Genomic DNA, 27,490 nt, shown 5'->3' on the forward strand with positions numbered 1-27,490 from the left:
TGGCATTGTGCCACTTTTTTGACACAACCTGACGCAAAATCTAATTTGTTAAATCTCATAATGCCCTTAAATGTACTTGTGATATACCTGATAAACGTGTGAGTTCTTAATATCTGATGTCACTTCTTGCCATGTGTGATGTTACACACCCTCACGTCATGCTTCTTGTTGGTACGCGCCATGATGTCACTTGCATACTGCCTAACTAAATTAGCCCCCCACTTTGTTTAGGACGCACTTGTGCCCTGTGCCAGAGGGTAGCGAGGAACACCAAGCTAGGAGTGTTTTGGGGGTTAATGCCTTGTGATATGCTGCCGAAGGACTTGGCCCATCATGTGACAGCATCATGTGTAAATTGCTCCCATCCCAACCAAGGGATGCGTCGGTCTCCTCTGTTGATGTAAGTGATTGTAAATTTCTCACCAACAATCAGAAGAGTGTGCGAGTCCAGGTCGTGCTGTGGGCGTTCCCTTTCCTGGGACAATGTGACCATATGAACAATCCCCAAATTAGGCCTGCTTTGAAGTTTTTGGGGAATTTGGGAAACCAAGACGGGTTCCAGGAAAGGGAATCTACCTTGTTTGTGGTGAGGATCAATGGCCCGATGCAGGTGCACCACCGTGAGGGCGGGCCTGTCCCCATGGTTCGTTACAGCGGTGCACAGGTCCGAGTGAATAGAACCGTCAGCCATCTCAGTGAAGCAATCTTCCAGCCTTGATGCGGCGCATAGCGCGCCTATGCCTGAGGGCAGACGTTCCCCTGAGGGAGCACGTGCGCCTGCTTCCCAGGCTGAGCGCTGCTCCTCGCCAGCTTTCGAAAGCGTGTTCTTGGCTGATGCCACCTGGAGCTTGTGGCTTCTTCTTCAGATCACGGCCCCTGCAGTGCCCGGACCCACGGCGAGCCTGCCAGGACTAGCGTCCCGCCATCTTTTGCTATATGTCGATTTTGCTTCATTGCATTTGACTTTATCCTATTTCGTTTTCCCTCAACACAACCTTCATTTTGCTGCAAAAGCCGCCGCCGCCTCATAATTCGTCTAACACCTGCTGAGGGTTCACGGGTGCCCTGATTCAATCACTCCCGTACCTTGTGGACATTAACCGTTAATCATAGTTATTATTATTCAACTCTATTCGGTATTAATTTAATGAACGTCAGATTTTATAATTGAGGGTGAAAATAAGAATCAATGAGTTAATCCAGCCAAAAGGTGTATATCTCGTTCAGAATGTAGTGCACAGCTTTAAGCCATAGGCGCTCAGCCCGCTGTGGTATCTAAGAAGCTGGGTGTAAAGCGAGCCTGCTAAGGAAAGGACGTGTCTAAAGCACAGAGATGGGTAGATGTTGCAGATTTCCTAGTCCCACTCACAATTGACGCCAAGCTTCAGATGCCCTCAGTCACTCTTGCTTTCCTTTGGCTTTCTTCTCCCAAAATGGAATGCAACTGCCGAGCTCAGTGTTTACAGTAGTACGTGGGTCTGTGTACCTGCTGCAAATACGTGTGCAACCTGCATGTCAAATGTTTGAATGCTTGGGCAAATGTATCCTTTTATTCCTATGAGCAGGTAAAACATGAGCAGCGACTTGGGTAATTATAGTAGTACATGCTGAAGCAGCACGATGAGGTAGACCATGCAACATAATCTGACAGATATTCAATTTATTTTCTGAATACTTCATTACATGTTGTATTTGGGGTGGTGTTTTTTATTAACTATCAAATGCAATGTAAATTGCATATATACAGTGTAATACTGGACCAAATTACAGTTCTCTCTCTCCATCTGTGTGTGTGTGTGTGCGTGTGTGTGTGTATGTATGTATATATGTGTATATATGTGTATATATATATATATATATATATATATATATATATATATATATATATATATATATTCACCGAAAAAAACAAAGGTTAAAGTAACGCTATAGTTAGGCAAAATGGTCAGTCACACCATAACATTTTAAACAAAAAAAAAAAAAATACACCAGTTATATTTAAAGTTTTCTCAAGTAACTATAACTCATGCCCTAAGGGAGCTATAACCCACGCCCGCCATGCACAGTTTTCTCATCAATAATTTAATTGCAACTATCGCAGTGACATTATCATTGATTTCATAGAAGATGTCATGAGTGATGTAATATATTTGGATTACCGTACAATGCATGCTGGGATGTTGAGTCCAGGCAACAAAGGACCGCAGCTGCAAGCAATAAAAGGCGGAGCTTGCTACACTCCAACTACTTCGAGCACCATGTGATTTCTTCAAAGAGGGACAGAGTGAATTCCGGTGCAGCAAAAGGCATCTGAGGAAGGCGGAAAATATGCCGAAATGCATCATGCCTGATCTGTGGTGAAATAAAATGATTACCTGGCATCCCCGCTGTGTCCTTTGGTCCTTTTGGTGAAGGGACTTTCTTTCGATATATTTCACGAGCCCAAGCCTTGGCGCGTGACAACAGGGGACCCGCCTCACAAGTGGCCCGCAACGAGTTAAGGCATCGTGGCAGCTGGCATCAAGGGATTGGTAGAATTGCTGGCCCACCATAGGAGTTTTATGGACAAGTAGGCTGCTGCCACATGCAGTCTGTCATTGACAGGGACGTTGGCTCACTGCAGCACACCGTCACAGCCCTGACTGCAATTGCACTTGTGGTTGAGGCGTTGGGGACCCGAGATGATCGTCGACACCTGGATGGCTGGGAATCTCTGGGCGCATACCTGCCCTACCCTCGGTGAATATGGTACAGCAGCGCGCATTGAAGCGCTACATTGCCTCGCTTTTTGGATTACCGTACAATGCATGCTGGGATGTTGAGTCCAGGCAACAAAGGACCACAGCTGCAAGCAATAAAAGGCGAAGCTTGCTACACTCCAACTACTTGGAGACCCACGTGATTTCTTCAAAGAGGGACAGAGTGAATTCCGGCGAAGCAAAAGACATCTGAGGAAGGCGGAAAATATGCCGAAATGCATCATGCCTGATCTGTGGTGAAATAAAATGATTACCTGGCATCCCCGCTGTGTCCTTTGGTCCTTTCGGTGAAGGGACTGTCTTTCGATATATATATATATATATATATATATATATATATATATATATATATATATATATATATATATATATATATATATATATATATATATATATAAAAACAAGCTGCACCACAATTGAGTCCCCACACACGTGCGTGTTGCACCTTTTTATTTGGCAAGTTGCAGGAGAAACAGGCTCACACCCACAGCGAGGTAAAAATCAAACATGTTTCGGGCTACATATATATATATATTATAGTCATCGAAAAAAACAAAGGTTAAATTAACGCTATAGTTAGGCAAAATTTTCAGTCACAACATAACATTTTAAACTAAAAGAAAAAAAAATCACCAATTATATTTTAAGTTTTCTCAAGTAACCTATAACTCATGCCCTAAGGGAGCTATAACTCACGCCCGCCATGCACAGTTTTCTCATCAATAATTTAATTGCAAATATCGCAGTGACATTATCATTGATTTCATAGAAGATGTCATGAGTGATGTAATATATGGGGAAATTGGCCAGGCCTGTGGTCAGTCCAACCAGAGGCAGCCAACCCCACGCTATGCACCACCGAAGGCAGTTGCCAGTGGTGTTTTGTTCAGGCTATATCCTGTGGGCAGCCCACCCGTAGGCTGCCAACCCTACGCTGCGCACCACCTTTGACGTGCGTGACAAATGGTTGGCCTTTTGGTCCTGGGGATCCCATACCCAGGGGATCCCATACCCCAGGGACAAAACATTTATATGGCCTGTGGCCAAGTCCCTCTTCCCCTCCCTCCCTCCCTCTGGCAACTAACCCCACGCTGCGCAGTGGCCAGCCCACTCGCAGGCTGCCAACCCCACCGTTGGACAGCCTTTGACGTGCGCTGCATAAGGTTTGCCTCTGAGCCCGAGGGTCCCCATACCCCGGGGACAAAACACATATTAATGGGGGGGACGTGCAGCCCCCCTCTCTGAGCCTTATTTGGCCCTGGCAACGCTGTCCACAGGGGCCAAATTCAATTAAGAAGGGGAGGGAGCCATAAGGTCCCCATCCCGGAGCCCTATTAGGCCTCGGAGCCCAATCCCCTGGGGTAGAATCAGTGCTTAATTTGAGCCAGTGGTTTCTGGTGCTCAGCACCGACGCTTAATAGTCAACAACAGCACTTGTGACAGTCTGCCACAAGGTCGTGCTGTCTGGCTTATTTAGAGATGACCACAACAACAGTTAATTATTAAATCAATATACATTAAAAATGACTATTACCTGCTGCCAAAGTCATTTTTAAAGCTTTGGGGGCCTGAAATAGTCAGTATTGTCGCACTTGCAGGAGTGTGATAGTAGGTGTGATTTTACTATCATTGGGAACATGGCAGGGGCAATGTGGGGTGCAAGCTACATTGGCCTCTTGACGAGAGCCCCGGCACTTATTATTATTATTATCCTTTTTTACAAATTAAGCATTTGGCCGAATTGAACAACAAAGGGGAAAGGGGCCACAGGTCTGCCTCTCTAAGTCTTTATAGGCCCTGGAGACTGCATCCCCTGGGGCTGGAATTCATTAAAAAGAGAAAGGGGCTGCAGGCCCACTCCCAAAGCCTTATTAGGCCCTGCAACCCCATCCGCCAGTGCCAAAACCAATTAAAAAGGTTGGGAGGCTGCGCATCCCTCTTCCCTGGTCCCTCTCAAGGCCCAAGGGTCCAATGACATTATAAAGGGGAAGGGGGTGCAGCACGGGGACACCATCTCCCTAGGGCCTGCCTTAAATACAGGTGGGTGCCCCAGTGCCAACCTGGGTCAACATACAGCAAGTTACTTGCAATGGACATCCCTCTGGTGTGTGCCACTGGCCCCAGGAACGATGTAATGAAAAACCGCCTCCATGTGGCTCGCTCAAAACTGAACAGGACTGTTATTCACTAGCTGCGAATGTATGTGTATATGTATGTGTATTTACATCGCGTCGCGTCGAGTTTGGTTGCCTTTGTAGAAAAATAAAGGCTGTTTTCCATCAAGAAGTGTCTGTGTGTTTTTGGCAGTGGAAAGCTGCAGAAATTGGAGTTTGATATATATATATATATATATATATATATATATGTAGTGTATGTGTATGTATGTGTATGTATATATATATATATATACACATATATACACGTTTCTTCACAGAAAACTGCCTACTTCCACCACTCGGGGAGAGTTCAGGTTAGCGGATGTGAATCCAGCTCACAAATCCAAGGAAGGCGAATCTCGTATGATATCAAGATAAGCAACCTGCACACAGCATGACTGTTTCAATACGTTTCTTTAATGGCAACACGTTCCACCCTACCGGGTCTTCGTCACGGCCTCATGGATATATATACCACATTGGGCAGCCTAAGGTATCTCTTTAAATCGCCTGTGTGACTATAATTACACATGCAGTAAAAAATGTTTATGGTCTGCAGTAGAATAAAAGGATACATTTTTACATTCTAAAATATAAAAAATACATAACGGACTACTGTGTAATATTGGCCAGCATTGCCTTCAAGGGGTTCTCATACATAAACCACGCATGAGGCTGAATGGTTTGTGAATGTCACCAAAACCCCAAGATGGTAATATTAGACCATAAAACATGTTCCTCATTATGTATTTTTTATATTGCACATTTGTTTTGGGGTTGTTGGCTTGAAAAAGTTGTTTTCTTCTAAGTGCGGCTAGTGAATGGCAGTAGCTGAAATCAGAATGCTGAGGTTTTTTTTATTCCTGTCATGAATAAATTGATAAAACAATGGTGAACTAATGACCCGATAATTTATGAAATTCTGTGATGGTAGAGTTAGCTGCATAATTATGGATTATCAGCATTTATCAAATAGTTTGAAGATTTCACAAAAAGTTGATGCTAGCTCAAATGGATGAAAATCACACTGCCGGAGAATATACCCTATAATTTTATTGTTTGTTGAATAATTCCATGCCGCTTGATCCTGATAGGCATGATAGTGTTACATCTCTGCAGACTGATTTGGCGGCTGTCATTTTGATGGTGAAATCCAAATTTCAGTTGGAAAAAAGGGAAAACAAGCTGTTATTTTGTGCTGCCTTTGTGTATTATATATGACGGGTTAGGAATCCCCTCTTACAGTGTAAGGGCGTTTAAAGCTGCCAATTAGCTTTTATGACCATTTTAAAAGATCAGTAACCGCGGAGATGTCTTGTAGTAATATTTTAAGTGTTTAGTTTGGGGATAGTTTATGCCTTGTAACTATAACAAGTGGGTTCCCCATGGTGCTTACCGAGTGGTGCGCACGCGATGTCAGCTGTGCGTTGGCCGGGGGTGCCCGGATTCGCCGAGTGATTTTACCAGCTCGGTGGGTCATTGATCACCATTCACACCTGCTCGAACCTATAGGTCACAGGTTCAATCCCTTGCAGCAACAACCCTGGCTTCCATCCTTCCAGGAAGCTACCGAGCAGCGCGGCCTCGACCCCTTCCTCCCGCGCGCAGGCTGTGAACGTCACTTGTTACCTGGAGTAGGTTCACATTACATGTGACGTTTAGCATTCTAGGAGACGCCGGTAACAAGCAAATAATAGATTTTTTTATGCGACATTACGCTCTCTCCCTTATTATATCGTAGACAAATCCTTGTCAAAAGCAATATTCCACGTGTTAATGTGGAATTAGCACACCCCACACCTTGAAATTAGGTACAATCTGAACCCAATCCCCTAATGCAATTAGTCAGACGACCAGCTGGCGCCACAACTCGTCTCCATGGTCCTAACTACATCATGACGACATTGTATGTTAGCGGGAGGATCAATCGAATTACATTCTCCATTGTGTGAAATGGAAATGATTGCTTCCCCGAACCGAAGAAATAACAATTTCTGTTTGATGTATTAATTTTCATTGTATGAGGAAAATGTAAGTTAGGTAAAAACAGTACTCAACCTTTTCTGCTTGTAACGTTTGTTCTTACTGCGTTTTAAAATATATGAAGCAGAAATGCACGTTTCATAAGGAGAAAAACTAGCAATTTAAGTTGATGCATATATACTGCACTCGGCTGACCTTTCATGTAGGTATCTGGAGAACAGGGATTCCTTTATTGCTCATTCTCCTTCTGGTTACTTTGGGGGTGCTGCAGCACGTGCCCCCACTTTCCCCCGCACCCCTTACTCCGGTGCCTATGCTTCAGGGATGGCGCGCTCATTTCTGTTCCTCCACGCCTTCCTTTGTTGTAGCCTGGAGGGTGTGAGGTGTAGGGTGCTGGCTTCGGGGTAGGAGAGCGTGAGGCTCATGGTGGAAAGTAGGACATAAGTCCGCAGTTTGCTGAACACTAATAGTTTGCATCATTGTGAATTCATATGTTCTCATGTCTGTCTGTGTAAAGTAAAGTAAAGTAAAGTCCACATTTGTAAAGCGCACAATCACCCGTAAGGGTCTCTAGGCGCTGGGGGCCGTCGATCAAGGGGCGTCACTCTTGTGTTGTTAATGTCCGGCCCACTGCTGGGAACAGTTCTCCTCAATGAGTGGTTCTTCCTTCCTGTGATCAGAAGTGTAGCAGTAGTGTGTGTTCATTTGTTGCATCGCATTGACCACAACAAATACTGTTCGGACCCTTTTGTGCCTGCAGCCATTTACACCTTATTTGTGAATGTGCAAGTGGAAGAACCCTGTACTGTGAAGTGTGTTGCAATAATGTGGTTACTGGGTGCTAATCTGTCTGAGTTTATTTCATTCCTCGTACCAGGCATTTCAAGTTGTCTACCCAGGGGTATTTGTCTTCGTGTATTGCCTGAAGGATATACAAGGTAGAGTGCCCCGAACTTCCTCTGAATCAGACCCTTGTGGTCCAAGGCTGTCATGTAAGGCTGCAAGGTGCCCAGCATGTACATATATCTGAGGAATTCTGGTACAGGCCACTCAGAGACCGGCAAATTAATGTCATCCTGTCCTTCCTGTATATTACTTGTAACTTCTTTTTCCACATTACTTCCTGAAATGAGGGCACAGCACGATGAATTATCGATTGAAGACGTACAGTTTCTTGGGGCAGAGAGCAGCGCTGAATCTGCCGAGTTAAATTGGCAAACCTTATAAAACCGTGAATTTCAGGAGTTGGACTGTTTAATGCTGATGACATCACAGGCGAGCCTGCAGCCACAACAAAAAGTGTGTTCATGCTTACAGTATTTGGATGTAAGAGTAACAGGAAGCAATCATTGAAGAACAGAGATCATCTACAGTGCCTGCAGGAGTGGGCTACCAAAATGAAGTTTGCTAAATAGGACACAGTCAATTCAACAAGAGCAACAGGTTTCGCTCAACAAGCAGATCAACCAAGTGGACAGCAAACATGGTCTCTCTGCTTTCTAGGTGTCTAGCGGTTCCCGTTGCCACGCTGATCCCTAGATGACTCTTCCCTTAGCAACCTCTGCTGCATGCATTGACCCTACGAAGCATACACAACATTCGCTATCCTACCCACATGCCTTGCTCTTGATCATCCACTCTCACAGGAGGTTAACACACACCTCTTGCACCCATACAGGTTCACAGAACCTTTACAACCCTTCTCCATCAACACAGCTCCTTGATTCTGACCCAGTACTCAACACTAAATGCCTTGCCCAGAACCCTGAAAGGTTTCTCCCTCCTGTCCACTTTGACATCCGCATCCACATTACCAAATTGCATTGCCGGCGCAGCATACTGAAGTATAGAACAAAGAGGTATGGTTTACTGGAGCTCAGAGCAGCGTCCAGTTGGTCAGTGGCCAACTGCTAAACATAGAACGCTGTGACGTTCAAGAGTTGGCCCATTGTATCATGTGTAGGACCATTGTATCGTGTGAAGGCATTTTTGCAGTCACAGCACGTCCTTTCCAAGGTGTATCAATACACCTCAGTATCCCTGATCTCTTAAACCTCTCTCCGATGTCCTGCTATGGAATCACACCTCTCACAATGACACTTGAGATTAAGACCAGCTAGTGGTGTTGAGAACAGGTAGACAAAAGTGTTTCTTGTTAAAGGTTTGTTGCCCACAAGTTGTGGGAAGTTAAAAAAAACAGAGCAGCAATAACCTGGAGATTGTAGGTATCCAATAGAGTGTCACTTTCACTCTTGAATTGTTAGCAGAGCAATATCACTTGCATGTGGTGACGTGAAGTCACGGATTCCACCCCTTGCACCCACTCTGAGCCCTACTTCCAAGTAAACTGGTAGCATTCTTGTAATTCTTGCCAGAATGTGCTCAGGTAGTTTGTGGCTCTGCTGTGCTTGGGTCATCATCATCCAAAGAAAGGGCTTACTGGATTCTGAAGCCAGAACTAGTGATGTGAATGCACAGACTTGCCTCTGCTGCATGAGATATATGGGCCTGTAGAGTGTGTGACACAGTGTTACATCTACTGCTTAAGAGAAGCGAGACACGCAGGCTGTCTAACCCGAGACTACTCTTTGCAGTCTAAGGATAGTGAGCATGTACAGTCTCTAACCTGAGGATTAGCTCCTATCTGAAAGTGAGCGTGCCTCTTCAGACACTAACCCAAGCATTAGTTCTGCTCGGAAAGGTTGGTGAGCATGCACGATCTCTGACTCGAGGGTTAGCTTTGCTCAGAGTTTTAAGGAGTCTGTGTAATTTCAAACCCAGGGATTAGTTCTGCTCTCAGAAGATTGTGAATCACACAAAAGGTGATAGGAGGATGCTTGTAAAAAGTCTAACCACTGGCAATCTCCTGACGTAGCATTTCAGCCCATCGTTTCTTGTCCACTGTGCCATTCTAGACAAGGACCACTTTATGCAAACTAGTACTGATCCTGCTCATCTTGAGAAAGTCCATCCGAACAGCCCGTTGAGACCCCTTCAGAAGGGAACACAAGCAATCCCAGACCGGTTTTAGCCTTTATAGGCTTGCTTCCTCAATGAGGAATAGCTTGGATCCTATGGCACCGTGAAGAAGAGATCCATGTCTGGGCACACCCTTGGACTCTTGGTGCATAACATCAGTCACACACAAAAAGGTGATGGGAGGAATGAATGTAAAACTCTTAACACGTGGCAGTCGCTTAGTATAGCATTTCAAACCATCTTTTTTTCTCTAAAGTTAGTGAGCCTATGTAATGTCCATCCCACTAATTAGATCTCCTATCAAGGTTAGTAAAAATGTAGTTTCTCACCCATGATAAGCTACACTCTCAAATGTTTGTAAGCTGAAGTAATTCTAGAGCAAGCTACCAAAGGTTAGCTAGCCTGTCCTGTGTCTATCCTGACGATTAGCTCTGTTTTCAGAAGCAAGAGAACTTGTGCAATCTCAAACCTGAGGATAGTTGTGCTATCCTAGGTTTGTTTGAAATCCATCAAATGCTAGGCTCAAATCTGCTCTCTGGTAATAGTGAAGGTACTCTTGCAGGTGGGTTTTTACAGTCATAGCTTTTCTCATGGTTAGTTGCACTGTTTAAAACCGAGTTGCTCCTGCAATTTCAGTAACCCCTGATTTATTTCTAATATGTAAGGTAAAGGAGTTTGACAGTTCCTTCAAACTTCTCTCTCCTACTTAAGGTTAGCAAGCCCTTTCCAAGTCTGCGTCCTTGGCGGCAGCTTTGCATTCTATGGTAAATCTGTGCCATTTTTTTTGTTAATCTCAGTTTTATCTCTGTTCTGAGCTTCAGGTGAGCATGTTCAGTATCTGTAGTCACTGGGTCAAATCCGATGTCTAAATTCTGCAGATGTTTTTATTATCTTTATCCTCAAGATTTGCTGGGCTGGTTAACATCTTCAGTCTGTGCCACGCCTCTAACCCCAGGATGAGTTCTGCAGTTTGTGGGGATTTAGTGTTTAGAGTCTGTGTAATCGTATGCCCATATTGGGTTTTCCATGTAAAATCTATAAAATGCCTATAATGCCAGGCCAGTATTTGCTGATTAAGTATACAAGAGTATAGAAGTATACTGTATGTTTTCCCTGTGCTGTTTAAAGTAATTGACTGCTATTTTTGTGTGGGATCCTAAATAACCGGTATAGGAGCAGTAGCTTTTCTGTCCAATGTGCATTTCATAGCCAGTCTGCAATTTAGGCATGTGCGGTTGCAGCAATGTCCATATCTGACTAACCATGAGAAGATCAGATTTGTATTCGAATCCCAATAACATTACCTGAAGAGTAAAGGGATATCTTGGGTTAGGCTCTGGAAATACCACTCCTGAACTTCGGTTTTGAAACTATTCTTCCTCTAAGCCTGGGTTACCCCTGTTTCTCAGTGCATGTCCCATATTCTCACACCTACAGGTGCACACGCCCGGGATGAGTCTGGCGCTTGCCTGCCTGGTTTGTTGATGGATCTTCCACAAGATTTTGGGAGCCTTGATCGTCTTGCCCACTTGGACCTGAGCTTCAACAGCTTTTCTTCCTTTCCTGAGTGCCTGACCGAACTCACCAACCTGACTGTGCTCTTGGTTTGCCACAACCGCCTGCAGGAACTGCCTGAGAGCCTGGGCAAGCTGAAGAAGCTGACAGTCCTGTCTGCCATGACCAACCAGATCAGGAACTTGCCAGGAAGCATTGGTGAGCTCCAGGCACTTCAGGTTCTCAACATCTCTGAGAACTTGCTTGAATCCATTCCAGGGGAGCTCGGAGACTTGAAAAGCTGCACTGAGATGGATTTGTCAGGAAACCGGCTGGAAACAATCCCAGTCTCCTTTGGTAAGTGGATGAGTATTAACTCGGTTGGTAAGTCTGGCGAGAGACGCTTTCACTATTGTGAGTTTAGACAAGGACCCTAGTCTTGCACCTGTGAGAGTTTAGCTTAGGTTCTCTATGCCTGCCCGCCACTGCACTCTCAGTATGAGGTTGGCGGGGGGAATTACTTCCGACGAATCTGGTGGGCAGGTTTGCCCATTTTCAGAGCAGGCTTGGTATTGGGGCGAGTGGGCGGTTTGTTTTCTCAGTAGGATTGATGGGGGGTTCTAATATTCCAGTTGTGGGCGAGGCTGCTCAATCCGCTGTGGTGAGCCTGTTGCCAAGAGCCTCCTGTGTGTACCTAGATAGTCGAGCAGAGGTTCAGACCCACAGGATGCTTGTCGTATTAAGTTATCACATCTTGTGATGTGCTTGTCACTTAAAGATCTTGAACTTTTATGACATTTCTTTCATTGTTTACAGTAATTTTAAGAAAATTATGACACCAGCCACCCATTGTGGCTACAGAACATCCCTGGTAGGATTCCCTTTCTATCTTTGTCTCTCACTGAGAGGAGATAACATAATTGTGCACATCACAAACAACAACTGGGTACGTGAAGCTACAAAAATCAATTTAAACTCCAGACTCCTACCTTAAGATGGTGCTTGACGGAGCAGATATTTTTCAATGTACTATATACGTTGGTTTATGTAAATATCACGGTGCCACACGGCCCCAACAGGTTGCTCGAGGGTGAAGAGGTGGCTGAGTTGGGAAGAAGTGCCTGAGTAGAGGAAATGCAGCGAGTGGCTGAGATTTGGTCTACAACAGTGGTGTCCATTGAAGGTCCAGAAGAGCTGGATCCATTCCAGATTTTCAGAATGACCGCTGATTGTGTATTGAGTTCTATTTAGATGTAGTCTTTGTAAATGTATCATATGTGGTTATTCTGACTGAAAATATGGCAAGGATGAAGCATTCCTGGATCAATATTGGAGAGTGTTGGTCTAGAAGCTCTAGTTCCAATGTGTCAAAGATCAGGTTCCGAGGCAGCCATACTGTTTGCACATGGCTGCATTGCCATCTCATCCTCTTTTCGGACTTTCCCAGATGTACTAATGTGTTACAAAGCAAAATGGCCATTCAGAAGGATTGACAGAAATTCTGCCTCGTGTAAAGTAATGATGTTGCATTCCCTCTGTAAATCCTTTGCAAGTGGCTGCAATAATAGGGACAGAGGGCTGCGAGGTGCTCGTCCATGCACTCATTCACGTTCATATATACGACTGCAGCCGCAGTCCCTTAATGGAAAAGTGGCAGCATTTGAAATAAAAATAAGTAACTGGCATGACACATAGGGACATGGGAGCATGTATAGGTGCTGGACTGCTGTGTGCTCCTCCAGTGCACTCACACGCATTCACACGGTGGAAGCTGTCCCTTATGGGCAGCTTCCATTTTGCCAATAGGTTCCACTCCTTTCCGAATGTCGGGGTCCCCGCTATAGTTTGCGACCGTAAAAGCAGTTACAAACTATTGGTACATATCCTTGTGAGTTGCAAGGCGCAAGTTGACTCCACTTTCACCCCTCCTTTTCCTTGGAGTCGTAACATTGACATAGTAAGCTGCAAATCCATTTGTGCCTTGTACATAGTGAATGTGGGTTTTACACTCGCAAACCCTGCCATTTTGTTCAGGCTCAACGTGTTCAATTGGAAATAGCAGGCCTCAATTGTAGTCCTGGTTTCCTCAGTTCACTAAATAATGAGGTCCTTAATGAATCACTACATCTCACTCGGCCTTATTTATATCTGGCAAAACTGGGATCACTTTTGAACAGAATAACCATAGAATATATCACTGTATTAAAGCGGGACGTTCATATTTATCCCAGCTGTCTGTGCACTTACGAGGATGTTTTGTCACAAAAACTATGGTATTTAATGGAAGAGAAATGCATTTGTTTGACTGTTCTATGTGCTCATGTTTTCCTTTTTGTGTCTCTCTGGGGTGACGCTCCGGCCTGTCTTGACGTGCAGCCAATTTGCAGTCGTTGCGGGAGCTGCATCTTCACAGCAACCAGCTGACGTCGGTGCCAGCGGCCCTCGCCAGCCTCCCCTGCCTGTCCAGGCTTGACCTGCAGAACAACCGCCTGCGCTCCGTTCCCGCGGAAATCCAGCGCTGCCGCTGCGTGCACCTGCGAGGCAACCCCCTGGGCCAGCGCGCGCCGGCGGAACCCGAGCAGCTGAGTACGTCCCTTTCCACGCGCCGCATTCTGCTTTACCCATAACACCCTGCTCTCCCTATTATTCATTCTATGTATGCACTGACCTGAAGGAAACCGAGAGCTTTCCACCCAGACCGTGGCTTCTGGCTGTGTACAGTTTACACCTCTGTGTATTGTATTGTTGGGACCAGCAGAGCCTTATGCAAAACCGAACCGACCCGTACAAGGCAGCCTACAGTAGTAATGTTCCCGCTGAGCTCACTACAGTATGCAAACCATTATACATGCACATAGTTAAAGTAAACAACTTGCGCTATAAGTGAAGAGTTGCAGTGCGCTTCAGTCACCTAGACACTTAGGATCTAGCACTTCACACACACATTTTCAATAGGTGTGGCCTTCATTTCTTAAAGAAAGAAAACAAGATGGGGCCAGGCAGAGGGAGGTGTTATGGTTATATGTTGTAATGCTCTGTCTGCATGACACTATTACCTGGGATGCAGTAAGTCGAAAGCTGCATATCATCTATGGATCTTTTTCATCGGATTCCTGATTTAATGCAGTCTTCGGGCAACCTACCTAGCCACGTAGAGTTTGTTGTCTTGGTGATACCGGAATAGGCTATCCTAAGGGTCTAGAACAGTGGCTCTGGAATTCCTTTTCATGGTCGGGTTTGGCAGCTCAGCTATCGCCAGACAATTATGTGACAATCACCAGGAAAGGGGCTTTGGTTCCTTTCACATGTTGGAAGCCCGGAGTGTATGTTTTAATTAGGCAGAAGTTGTGTGCTCCCACAAACAAGCATTGGCAAAGCCAATAGGTTTTGCCTATGTGATCTGGTGGCTTTGTCAATACGTTTTGTAGACATGTTGCACAACAACGTGGGCCTGGAGCAAGCAGGAGGCGCTGACCAATCAGAAGCAAGGAAATGAGTGATGTGGGAGCCAACCAATGGTAAGTAATAGGTGCTCTCTAAGCCCATTTTAAGCGTGTTTTTTGTTGTTGTTAACAATAGATTTAGCCGACAGCGCATGTGCTCTTTCTCAGGCAAAACCTGAAAACTGTTTGCCCTCCACACAGCTGTGATCATTTTGTTTGTTTATCCAGTTGCCTGAGCTTACATTTTCAGGGTCACACAGATAACCATTGCATTGCTATTAAAGTCCCTTCGATAGCTAGATGAAATATGTTATTCTTCTCTGGCAGCAGCACAGGTGGGGTGATGACAGTCATTATCCTACATGGATTTTTAAGTCTGGCTTGACAGAGCAGTTGTCACCTGACCTATCAACCTACACCAACATTATTTTACGGTTCTTTGCTTCCACATAAATACATATCAATTCCTGTGCTATTCGCAAGTAATGCCTCACATTACCATACAACACTCCTTTAAAGCCTAGACCTCTTGCCATGCCAGTGCTTGTTATCTCAACAACCAATATGATATATTTTGCTAATGGTGTGTCACCGACTTAGCAATTGCTAGCTTAGTTGAAAGGAACGCTGGCAAAGAACAAACAGTAGGACAGATCTTATTGTTCACATTGTGCTTCGACAATCAGACATGCATCAGCGTGGACTAAAGTACTTAGAGTACTGGTGTTTTCTCCACTGCCTGTTTTACTTCTGAGTGATCCTCTCCTTGCCTTCTGCTTTTTTCTCACTCACCTACAACTCTTCTGCACACCTCTGCCATCCTCACACACTCCTCCTCTATTGCAGGTGATTCCAGCAGCAGCGAGTTGCAGGTGTACTTCCTTTCTTCGGATGAAGGCAGGTAGGACTGACGGGAATTTGCAAAAACTGATAACTGAAATATTTGTTTTAGTGTTTTGCTGTTCAGGATGTAGTTTCTGTAGGGTGTCACCATGTTCTAGATAGCCTGGTGAGGGGGCACTCACTAACCACATGTCCATGGTACATGTGTGAAAATGTGAAATTCTTGATTGCAGCCCTTCTGCGTGGGGTGAGGAGAAGATGCCAGTCTTGGGGAAGTGCACCAGCACTCCTTCCAGGACACCAGGAACACCAATAGGTCATACAGTTGCCTTTGCAATGCCTCCTGCCGAATGTGTGCACTGATTTCAATGCTTGATAGGTCATTCTCCCCACATTCCGCACCAGAAACCTCTAGAACACGGCCATGCAGGGTAACTTTTCATGAAGTGAATTTTGATGTTATCTGTTGCATTATCCTCCTTCAATGCAGTGGGTAAGCACAGACGTGAGCCCTGGTCACAAGACTCAAGCTTTACCTCACTGACAACCAGGGGCGAACTAGACATGAGCTTTAGGGGTTGGAGGTACTAATACACCGAACAATCTGTCTGGGCTAACACGCCAAAAGATGAGGTGGAGCTAACATGGCAAACAGGGGCATGCAGAACTGTGCACATCACCAATCTGATAAAGAGCGAGACTGCATCCTTTTAACCACAATTGAGTCATTCTTGCATTCACCTACGTACCCCCATGCAGTAAAACGGACACAAACTCAGAAGGCAGAGACAGAATAAATGTAAAGAATGTAAGTAAGGTATGTGGCCCTGCAGGACTGCCTGGTGAGCTGACAAACACTAAGATTAATTGAAAAGGGTGTTATAAAAGGAAAACATGGAAAACTATATGATAGACTTGCAAATACAACACTTGAGCATGCTAGTTTTCAGGCGGATGTGCACATTTGATAAGGAAAAATGTAATCACTCAAATGGTAGTAAACCAATGGCAGAAATTGTCACCCATTGCCCCAAGCAGTATGTGGTCATGGGGAGAGTTAGAATGTGATTTGTACTTGAACAGACAGCTGAGGGCTTACTCAAAGGCTCTTAATTCATTTATGTATGTATGCATGTATGTATGTAGGTAGTAGAGTCTGTTGTTACAACTACTTGGCCCACAAGTACACAAACCATGATCCTCCTAAGGTCGAGCAGGGATTGTCATAGTGCAAATCTTAACCCCTCTCAGGCTTTGTTTAAGGAAGTAACCAACACCAAAATGCTTGGCTGTTAAGGTGATCTGGAGATTCCATATAACATAAAAACCTGGTGTTCATGCTTTAACACAGTGTAATAAGAATCCACCATGAAATGCCTAATTCCTTTAACATACAATTTTCACAATAAGTCAGGCCCACTGCTTCTGTTGTAATTTTTTATATTATAAACAGTTTGAACCTATGGCATCGGACATTAAGTTTTCTTAAAGAAACAATCAGGATTATAACCTTTATAATTGGCTCATCACCAAAAGCAACTTAGATCTGCCATACCAATCATACAGTTTCTCACAAGGCAGCAATCGGGCAGCGTCAGCAAAATTACAAATACCTATAAACTTGCTGTTGCCAAAACGCCTCTTAGGAATGTCTAACAAGGACCATCACAGTGCAGATAGTCTAACCCAGGGGAAACCAATACATAAACCCTCGCTTACCAAGGCAAGCCGAGATTCCATGTAACAAAATACCTACCTGCAGCCTTCAAGTCAATTAACAATGCACCCTTCAGGCCTATTTGCCTTTGATAATAGCATTTGACAAAAGGTAAGTATGGCCTACTTTTTTTGCAATAACTTTAACATATGCGGTTTTCAATAACTTAGTTAGACCTACTGTTTTTGTTGTACCGTAGGAATAAATAGATCACATCTATTGTATTTTCATAATATTTCTCAAAGAATCACTAATGCTCATAGCCTTTATCACAGGCTTCTCACCATACTCAACTCTGTGTGCCTGAGGATTGCTTTGTGGGAATGTTTATGCTTAATGCAATAGGCCAGTCATAAAAGAAACAATTTGCACACAATTAGAAAAGGTAAAACAATATTCAACCTATCCTAAAAGGGCTTTACATAGTACCAGTTGCATTACGACACATTCAGTTTTTTTAATTGTTTTGTTAGGCACGGGGAGATTAAGTGATTTGCCCAGAATCACAGGATGTTATGCGTCATTGCCGAGACTCGAACCCAGTTCTCCACATTCATGGTCGACCGCCGTAGCCGTTAGGCCAACTCCTCTCCCGTAACAGTACACATTTTGTACCACCCGGGTTTGTCAGAGAGGCTAACCAACACCAAAATACTTACCTACAACAGTAATCTGAGATTCCATGTAACAGTATAACTGAAATTCCGATCTACATCTTTAACACAATGTAAAACAAAACCACCCTTAAAGGCTTATTAGCTTTAAAATATAGTTTCACAATAAATAATGTAGGCCTACTGACCTTGTCTGACTTTTCATAATAAACAGATTAGACCTGTAGTCTTCAACATAGCTTTTCCGTTGACCCACCCAATCCATCTATATTTTAAAGTATTGGTAAGAATTTTCTACATCTGCTCTCTAAGGTACTGCTTCCCTCTTGCACTGGTGCTATTATGTGTCCAATGTATGCAGAACCTTCGCAGGCTGCTACTTTCTTAGTTTATATATTGTGCCGCTGTCTCTTGGAGAGGTGTTCCTCCATGTGAAACCCTTCTTGAAGTGCAGAATTTCTTTGTTATCTCTTCCGAGTGACACCTCTCTCGTGTATTGTTCTTACTTCTGGTACCGCTTTGTAATGGTGTTGCTGCCCTCTCACTCTGGTGTTATTTCTTAAACACTGCCCTTTTTATGTCCCTACCAGTGTAATGTTCACTCTACCTTCTCATATGCTGCAGTCTCTTTAGGATACTGACATCTTTAGAGGCCCACCATGTCCCTACAGCCTGTCAAGCTGCCCTCCCATCAATTACCACCCCCTCAAAATGCGATTGTCTTTCTTCTCAATTTACTTTTCTCTCTCAGGACGCAGTCATTCCTGAAATTGACCTCTCTTGGCGTAGCTTTCTCTAAGTGTGCAGCTCCATACCACTGAGAGTCCCCTCCATGCACTATTGTCCCTTTAAGATGCTGATGAAGACTTCATATGAAGTCCTTCTCAGGGCACTGCTTTGGGTTCCAGCCTAGAGCAACTCTCTCTGTGTGCCACCACCCTCCCCTATGCTATGTTTATAATTATCTCCCCTTTCTCTAAAAACTGTCAAGATACTGTTCTGCCTTCTCCTTCTGTGTGCTGTCTTCTCTTAGGGTACTGCCCCTGCCTTTGAAATGCCTCTCCGGGAGCAGCTCTCTATCAAGGACCGTCTTCGTCCTAGGAAGAGTGCTCGGTGCACTGTTGTTACTGGGAGTGTTTTTCTCTCGGGGTGCTGCTGACTTTCTCTGTTGTGCTGTTTGTCAGGGTGCATCGACCTCCCTCTGAAACACCTCGAAGATCTCTGTTTTTTCTTCCCATCAGGGTGCTGCACTTGCTCAGAGTCATATACCCTCTGCTACCCTGCAGAGTTCTGTCCTATATGTTTGTGCATCTTATGTTACTGTTCCTCTCATGATGCTGCTGGTCTCTCAAATTCACTCAGCTGGCTGTCTTTATATGTATTTGGCATGTTATCCACTTCGTGCTTGTTTGTCCTCCATTCACACCGTTTCACACAGTTTCACTTTCACGCGGTGAGCTTATATGTTATTAAAAAAAAAGAACTTATAAAGCGCACTATCGCTCTAAGGAGAATTTTGGTGCTATGCGAAAAGGAGAACAAAGGAGGTTCCAGCCTACTATGAGCTTATCCGGGGATCAGATTAGAGCTTAGCTTGGTGTAGCAAACGGCTCACTGTTCTGACCATGTGTCTAACAAGCAGGACCCATTTGTTGATTCTATGAGCTATTTCTACCCTCAATCCCCTTTTATTTATAGAAAACAGATATGTGATTTACAAAAATGCAACACGTCTGTTTCACACGATGTGATTCTGTTGATTTTATTGTTTTGTCTTGTAATTCTCTGCCCCATAACACGGTCTTCCTCTTTCCATGTGTTGGCTGTGTCTCTCAAGCCATCTCTAGACTGTTTATCTCGCCCTACCACAGGTCCACTCGCTATCCACCCTTGGCATTTTTTCTTGGTCTATCCTTTATCTCTCTTCACCCAATGCTCACCTCTCCACAATCCCTTGTTCTTGCATGCCCATTCATCCATTCGCTTTGCCAACCATTCATCCCTGTCTTTGCCTCTCCACCTCTTCCTTTGCCCTCACTTTCCATCTTTGGCTTATCTACCCACCAGTGGCGTAGCGATGATCCCTGCGTTTGCCACCTACGATGGCCGCAGATAAGAGCCGGGGTGTGCCGTACCCAAAACTCATGCTGCCTGGGGCGGACCGCACCCCCCCCCCCATACTATCTTGCTATGCCACTGCTATCCACTGATTCCTTGATCTTGTATCCGAAAGTATGCCTTTGTTTTGGCCCCAACACCAGTGTATCTCCTATCCCCGGTTTCTCCTCGAATCCCGGGTTCTTTACACAGCCCAGGCCATGACTCACACCCCTCCTGTCTTCCTTCTGCTCTTACTATGGCTTCTTTTTTAGTCCATATTTTTAACATGTCTGTTGGGAATGTATTCTTGTTGACTCGAGCTGTCACGAGCGTTCAGGCATGTCTGACTGCTCGTGACATGCTCGTGTTGTTGTACCAACTTGTTATCTTTTGAAACATCGAGAATGTTATCATTGTACCACATCTGTTGAACTGGCATTACTAGCCTGAACCTTAAGACGTGAGCACCTAATAAACTCCGTCTCTGATCTCAACTTACTTCGTGTCCTTCCTTGACTTTCCTACACTGGCGACGAGCGGGAATTTCTGAGAGGGCGGAAGCCCAGCACCAAGTTAGTCCCTTGGTGGCTAAAGAAAAATTTAGCTGGTTTTGAAAATTGTTATAAAGTTGATTTTGAAACTGTTCTACACAGGGTTCAGTCATATAAGGAAAGGATGAAACGCGATATGGTCAAAAGAATGGGTCCTACGTCTAGTCGTTCTATCAAAGTGGGCGATCTCGTTCGCATTAAAAAGAAAGAGGGTGTGAGTAAGGGTTTTCCTGTTTGGTCAAATCCCAAGAAGGTTGTTGAAGTTTTTAGAAATGCAGTCAGGCTTGATGGTGGTTCTGTTTGGAACTTGAACAGGGTTTCCATGTTTAATGGTCCTTTCCAATCGGTGGAAGATTCGGACAGCAATGTTTTCTATGATGTTGGAAGAATGAGTGATAATGGCGAATGTCCTCAAGCTGTGTGTGATTTTAACAACACCAGAGCTTTACGCTCACATCGCTTACCTGTTAGGTTTAATGATTTAGTGATGAATTGATCTTGTTTTTTTTTATGTGTTTTTTTTTTTTTTAAGGGGGGAAGGTGTGTTGGGAATGTATTCTTGTTGACTCGAGCTGTCACGAGCGTTCAGGCATGTCTGACTGCTCGTGACATGCTCGTGTTGTTGTACCAACTTGTTATCTTTTGAAACATCGAGAATGTTATCATTGTACCACATCTGTTGAACTGGCATTACTAGCCTGAACCTTAAGACGTGAGCACCTAATAAACTCCGTCTCTGATCTCAACTTACTTCGTGTCCTTCCTTGACTTTCCTACAATGTCTGTCCACCCTTTCCTTCACCCTAGCTTCTCCATTGGTTGCTAGTCCCTCCACACCAATCCTGTCCTCATGCCCATCCCTGGCTTCCTCACCTGTCCCTCCAATCTTCCCATACCTTCCTTGTCTCAACCCATCCCATGCCCCCCTTTCTCCCCATTCGATTTTTCACCCTGCCTTTGTCTCTAACCTTTCCATGCCTCCTGTGCCACAACGTTCCTCGGTCTTCAGCCTGTCCTTTTCCCTCCAACCATCGTTTGTCATGGGATCTTCTGACAATCCACATTTTAAATTATGGACAAATATTATGTTTTGTTGCCACGTTTAATAGATGTGCACAATAATTTCTGATATCCAAAAAAAAGGTGGCTCATGATATAAACCCCTGCAGAAAAGTGTGTTTAGCTCCTGATATAGCACAGCGGGTCAATGTGCTAGCTGCTCTTTGCGTATAGCCTGTGGGTTATATTTGCCTCCTGGCAAAGCGGTCTGTCTCGGTATTTGATCCTTTTGAGGGTGGTGAAGGGAGCATGAATTATGGAGTGTAACAAATCTATTTGCTAACATACAGAAATAGGGTGCCACACTTGCTTGGTGCCCCTCTCTGCCTCTCGCCGCACTGTCTTCTCTAGCTGACCCCCTGAGGGCCTAATGGTGCTTCTGGTCGTTTAAATGCACTCCTTCCCACTCGCCTCCCATTCCCACTCCTCACCTTATAGATTAGTTTTCAGCCCCAGTGGAGCAACTTTTGGGCTTGTGCTGCCCTTTCCATGATCTTGTTCTCTGGGGTGGGCTGAGCCGGTTTCCTCTTCTTAACAGAATTAGTACCCCAGGTCAGGCTTCCAGTCCCTCCCATCAGGTCACAACTTTGGTTGCTGGTCAGGCATCTCCTTGCTGGTAATCATAAAAAGGTATGCTTATTTTTCTTGGGAAAAAAATTCGTACTGGTACAACTCGCCGTTTAAATGGTGCCCAGCACTGTGGATGTGCATTGAAAGCCATGAATGATGGGCTACTGCGACAGCAGGAATTCTGGGAAAAGAAACTGATTCTCAGAATACTCCACTCTCATCATCCCTTGCTCCATTGTTTTTCCGCCAGGGTACACCATCTTCCCAGTCCTTGCTCTTGGCACACAGCAGCCAAATTGAGGTCAACTTTGTGCCCTAAAGTAAAAATTGCATCCAGGCATCTACAGCCAGGGCTGAGAAAGACGTGCCATCTGACAACACGTAAGTAGACCAAAACTAGTTTGGTTTTACTTGTATTCTCATTTAAAGGGGATGGGGTCTCGCAATTCCAGACTCAACTCTTCCTAAAGATTACTGTAGATTATGCTCTTGGAGACAAAGAATCCAACAGTCATATACAAAACAGAGATGCACAAACAAGAATCCCCCTACCAATACCTCTCTCCCCAGAAATAATTATTACAAGGAAGGGGTCATTAGCAGTAGTGATGGACCAAGGTACATCAGTAAGGAATATGGGAGAGAAAAGTCCAGAGGAATCCTCAAAGGGGACCCATCCAAGGACGGTCCTAGGGTCTCCAGTAATAAGGAAAATAAAGGGGACAGTCAACTGGATCAGATTCACTTAGAATCCCTAGAATCTTTAGGACCCTAGAATCTTTAGGAACCTAGGAAACCCATATAAGTCACCGATCACCAATATGGGTTTCTCCAATCAGCTCAAGGAGCAGGAAGAGCCGTTTAACAAGCCCGTCGAGTTGCACTAAGGAAATAGGACAAAAAAATGGCCAATCAGGAATGCTCAGCCAGGAACATTGGACTGGGAAGAGGCAACATTCAGCCATACTCTGCCAAGCAACTTCAAACCAACACCCTAAAAAACATAGAGAAGGCAATAAGCCAGACCCAAACAATGTCCAGCATAGTCAGTACCTCATTTGAGGATTCCTGCTGAGGACCACCAATACATTATATAGGAGATAAAAGCAAAATGACTAGGTGCCAACCAAAGGACCAAGATAAACAACAAGGAGAACAATGTTCACTAGCAAGCTGTTGCTCAACTCTTTCAAACTCATGTTTTCTCACCCAGGATAATGAGCCCCCCACAACAGAAACAACAACGGGGGAAAAGAACCTTGTCTTATCTGCTCATAAGATCAAGAATCTTCAAAAACCACTAACAAAGCTCTGAGCACTATGGCAAATGCGGCCTTGTATGACGACAAGCTGTATGTCCAAATAAATATACTCCAGATGGTGGTTAGTCTAATTTCTGGAGCAGGCAGTAAATTGGATCGACTGAACTCCTTGATGAACCCAGGCCATAGCACAGCAGACTCAAAAGCATGTGGTATGACACTGTAGCCCAATATTAAATAAGTTGGAAACACTTTTGCCATAATGAGCTCCTTAATTGAAGACCTGAAGAGGAAGGCAAATAGATGTCCATATAGAACCAATTCATCCTCTCAGCAACAACAAAACTCATACCAAAACATATCAAAGTTAAGAGATCTCAAACCTGAATCCAAGAGATGGTGGAGACAAGGTAGAAGGAATTGGGGTTAAAATCCAGACAATCGCCCAAGGCTTCAGAGCTACCGGAACAAAAGATGAGAGGCAAATAGGAGGAACCCGACTGGCCAATGCAGCATGGGTATGGGCAAGAAAGTGACACTATACGAAAGAAAATAAGCAATGAACAAGACTTAAACCCAAAACAAGAACAAACAGCCACTAACCAAATGTTGTGTACAGAAGTAATAACCTCAAAAGATCTCATACGAAAGGTCACCTCTATCCAGGAAGAACAAGAAAACATTTAAATCATTGAACAGGGGCAAGAAAGGGAAAGAAAAGGACCCTTACAACATTGGCTCTAAAATGAAAATAAGGAATGTAAAGAGCAAATGGAGCTTCCCACAAGCCCAAGTTGCAGAGGAATTGTGATAGAACAATCCAAAGGAAGTAATAAAGGATCAACAGGGGTCCAACAACAGCATAAATGCATAACAGGAGGTCACAAGGCAGAAAACAGAGTACAAACGAGCTAAGCCTGCGGCTAAATAATGTAGAAGAAGAACGAAGAAAAGTATCAAGTGAAGAAAAGGGGTGGGAAAAAGAAAATCCAAAATATATGCATCGTAATTGCTACCAGGATACTGAAGAAAATGTTGCTAAGTCACAAAATCCCTCAGAAAAATGGAAACGGTGGTCACAAGCCCCTCCTCACTCCGAATATGGGCAGAAGTGGCTAACCTAAAAGAAAGTAGCTCTCACCAAGATACATCACAGTTACTTGATGCAAAAGGGAAAGGTAATAAATCGAAAACAGTCCCTCAAGAGGTAGCAACCCAAGTAAAAAAAGGTGACCTGATCTGGATAAATCAAAATGATATGTTATTAAATGCCTCCTGGGTAAGTCGGTACAAAGTACAGCAACCCTAAAATAAAGCAGTGGGAGATGAATCATTGCCTTAAGTTCTGACAAACCAATTAGGAGAAGAACCGCTCATTCGGAGAAGTCTACCCCCAGGTCATAAGGATGATAAAAATGGCACCTTAGAAAGACAGCCAAGTCAACAAGCCAAAATGAGAAGACACAATCGAATCCTGAAGAGCTAAAGGTGATATTATATCCTGAGTATATTTCACAAATAAATATTTTAAAACCTTGCTCATATTTTCCAGGACTAGAGAAAATGAACACCACTGACATCGCTAGTGTAGCTTTCTATGCCCAAGAGGTCGGTGACAAAAACGAGGCAACAAAATAACTTTCTTTAGTCTGAAAATGGCAAGTGCCCTGAGGAGAAATAAAAACCATGTGGGAAGCTGGGGAATTCAAACGAGAGAAGCAGAATCAGCAAAATACCCAGCAATCCTAAAAGAAAGAACTGACAAAGAATACAAGGAAGAACACTAAGAGGAGAACTATAACAACACAACAAGCCCATAGCAAGTTCTGCCTTACATGGCTCCAGAGAAGGGCAGAGAATTACACCATTGAGAGAACGAATACTGCAAGTCACAATGAGCAAAGAAGGGGGCACGCGTCAATGCATCATCAAACGGAAGAACTCTCGAGATTGGACGTGGCTTGCATGGGTCCTCTGCCCATGTTCCTAGCAAGCCACTGTACAATATCATAGAAAAGAATTCCATTCCTAATTTAAAAATCTGCTCTTGGAAACTACAAGGGTTAAACAACAATGAATGCGAAAGGTCCTCAGTACTCCAAATGAGGAGCTTCGACTTTATTGCGCTACAAGAAACCTGGGCTTTGCAATCAATGCCATGGCTGGATTACACCACTTACGAATCAAATGCAATAGCCTCCCAAGTACAGGGACCAGAAAACTTGGCTGCACAAGTCTCACTTTTGTGCAAAGGTCATGGAGATTAGATACTTCTTAAAGCATTGATCCAAAAACCAGGCAAGAGCGGCCTGGAGTCACAAACAGTGATCTTAGGTTGCATTTATTTCATCTGGTCCGGTTAAAACGGGAAAAAATGCTAAGTAGTTTGCTACCAGCTATGAGGGATCTTTCATCTCCGTTCCCAGGGGACTTGTGGATAATAATGGGAGATTTCAACACAAACCTTATGGAGTTAGATTTAAACACCTCCTTCGTAACCCTGGGCAATCAGAATTGGGCCATCCCTAACATAAGAAGTCGGTATCAAAAGAAAGATAACCATGGAGTAAAGGTAACCGCTCATCTGAATCAATTGGGACTACATATTTTAAGTGGAAGATCACAAACTGATTAACCTGCAGCCTACACTCACACTTCATGCTTATAATGGCCACAGTGGATTACATCTAGGTGTCGATCACTCACTTCGACACTATCCAAAAATTTGAAGTAACATCATCCATGTTTAGAGATCACGTAATGCTCACTTGTGAAATTTCTGCCGTGCAGTGCCCTCGTCCAAAAATCAACCCAATTGGCAATGAAGACAAATTTGAGCCAGTAAAAAAGCAAGGTGGACTATGGAACACCAAGGGAATCTTGATGAAAAAGTGTAGTTGTTTCTAGATAAATTTAATCAAGAGCGAAGCTATCCAAAGACAATATACTCACGGGAACCGATACTTAAAGAACTAAGGAAAAATCTAATCATCGTGTTAAAACCAGGAATAAACAAACCATCAGCTAAATCCCAACTTCTTACTGAATATAAACAATTAATAGTGAACTTAAAACACAAATTAAATAGTAAAATGTGTAGGTTCACTAACGAAAAAAATTAAAACACAAAATTACATGTGAAGGTCACAGAAACCCGCCAGTAATACAGGAAAGCTAGACAATCCCATAAGAGAAAGATGGAAGATTAGCTCTGGGAAAATGCACATGAAATTTTAAAATCAAAGGATAAAAAAAAATTTGGCTCTGGATGCATAAATGCTTTGAGACAACTACTAATAGCAACAAACATTGCATCCGCAGTCTGGGAAACCTATCTTCAAACACTTTATGTGGAGCCCACCAATGATGAAGGTGAAAGATACAACACGAGGAAGAGAAACAACGAATCAAAGAGTATGAAGCATCATAAGGGAGACAGTGAAACCAGCAAAATAACATCAGCCCAAGTTGCATACATCATTAAAAATCATGCGAGCAGGTGCGGCACCTGGCCCAATGGCATCCAGGCTATGGTGTATAAAGGGGCGAGGCACACATTTTCCACAATCATGGCACCTTTGTGAGAGGCTCACTTTTAGTTCCTGCTGTAAAAAAGGCTCGAGGACAAGCCCTGAAAATTATCCGTTGATCGCTCTACTAGACGTAGAGGGGAAGTGCTATCTATGCCAGTGTCTTATACCAAGAACTGATTCTTTTAGTGGAAGAGAGAAAACTAATTCTGTACACAAAACTTCATGCCTCTCCAAATACTATTTTACAAATTAAGCACTGCAGGTGTTCTATTGCAGAACTTGTAAATGGCCTGTGCCACTGCACTTTCTTTAGAAACTGCCACGGACCTTACTATGCTTTGGTTCTAGCAGAACAGTTGCATAGAGCCTGCAGGCCAGTTTGCTTCAAAATCTGCTTGTATGGGCGTGGCCAAGATGGCGGTGTGAG

The 27,490-nt window shown here is 44.0% G+C and overlaps 1 protein-coding gene across 2 annotated transcripts in view; it reads left to right on the plus strand.

Moving 5' to 3' along the window:
• Positions 1-27,490, plus strand: part of PIDD1 (p53-induced death domain protein 1) — a 197,708-nt gene that overhangs the window by 51,378 nt on the left and 118,840 nt on the right. For both annotated transcript variants that reach the window (XM_078682801.1, XM_078682802.1), the window contains 3 exons: positions 11,315-11,728; positions 13,748-13,957; positions 15,661-15,715. In XM_078682801.1, coding sequence (XP_078538927.1) covers positions 11,315-11,728; positions 13,748-13,957; positions 15,661-15,715 — 679 coding nt within the window. The remainder of the gene's footprint in view (positions 1-11,314; positions 11,729-13,747; positions 13,958-15,660; positions 15,716-27,490) is intronic.

Source organism: Lissotriton helveticus, chromosome 3_1 (genome assembly GCF_964261635.1).
Source record: "Lissotriton helveticus chromosome 3_1, aLisHel1.1, whole genome shotgun sequence".
Lineage (NCBI taxonomy): Eukaryota > Metazoa > Chordata > Amphibia > Caudata > Salamandridae > Lissotriton > Lissotriton helveticus.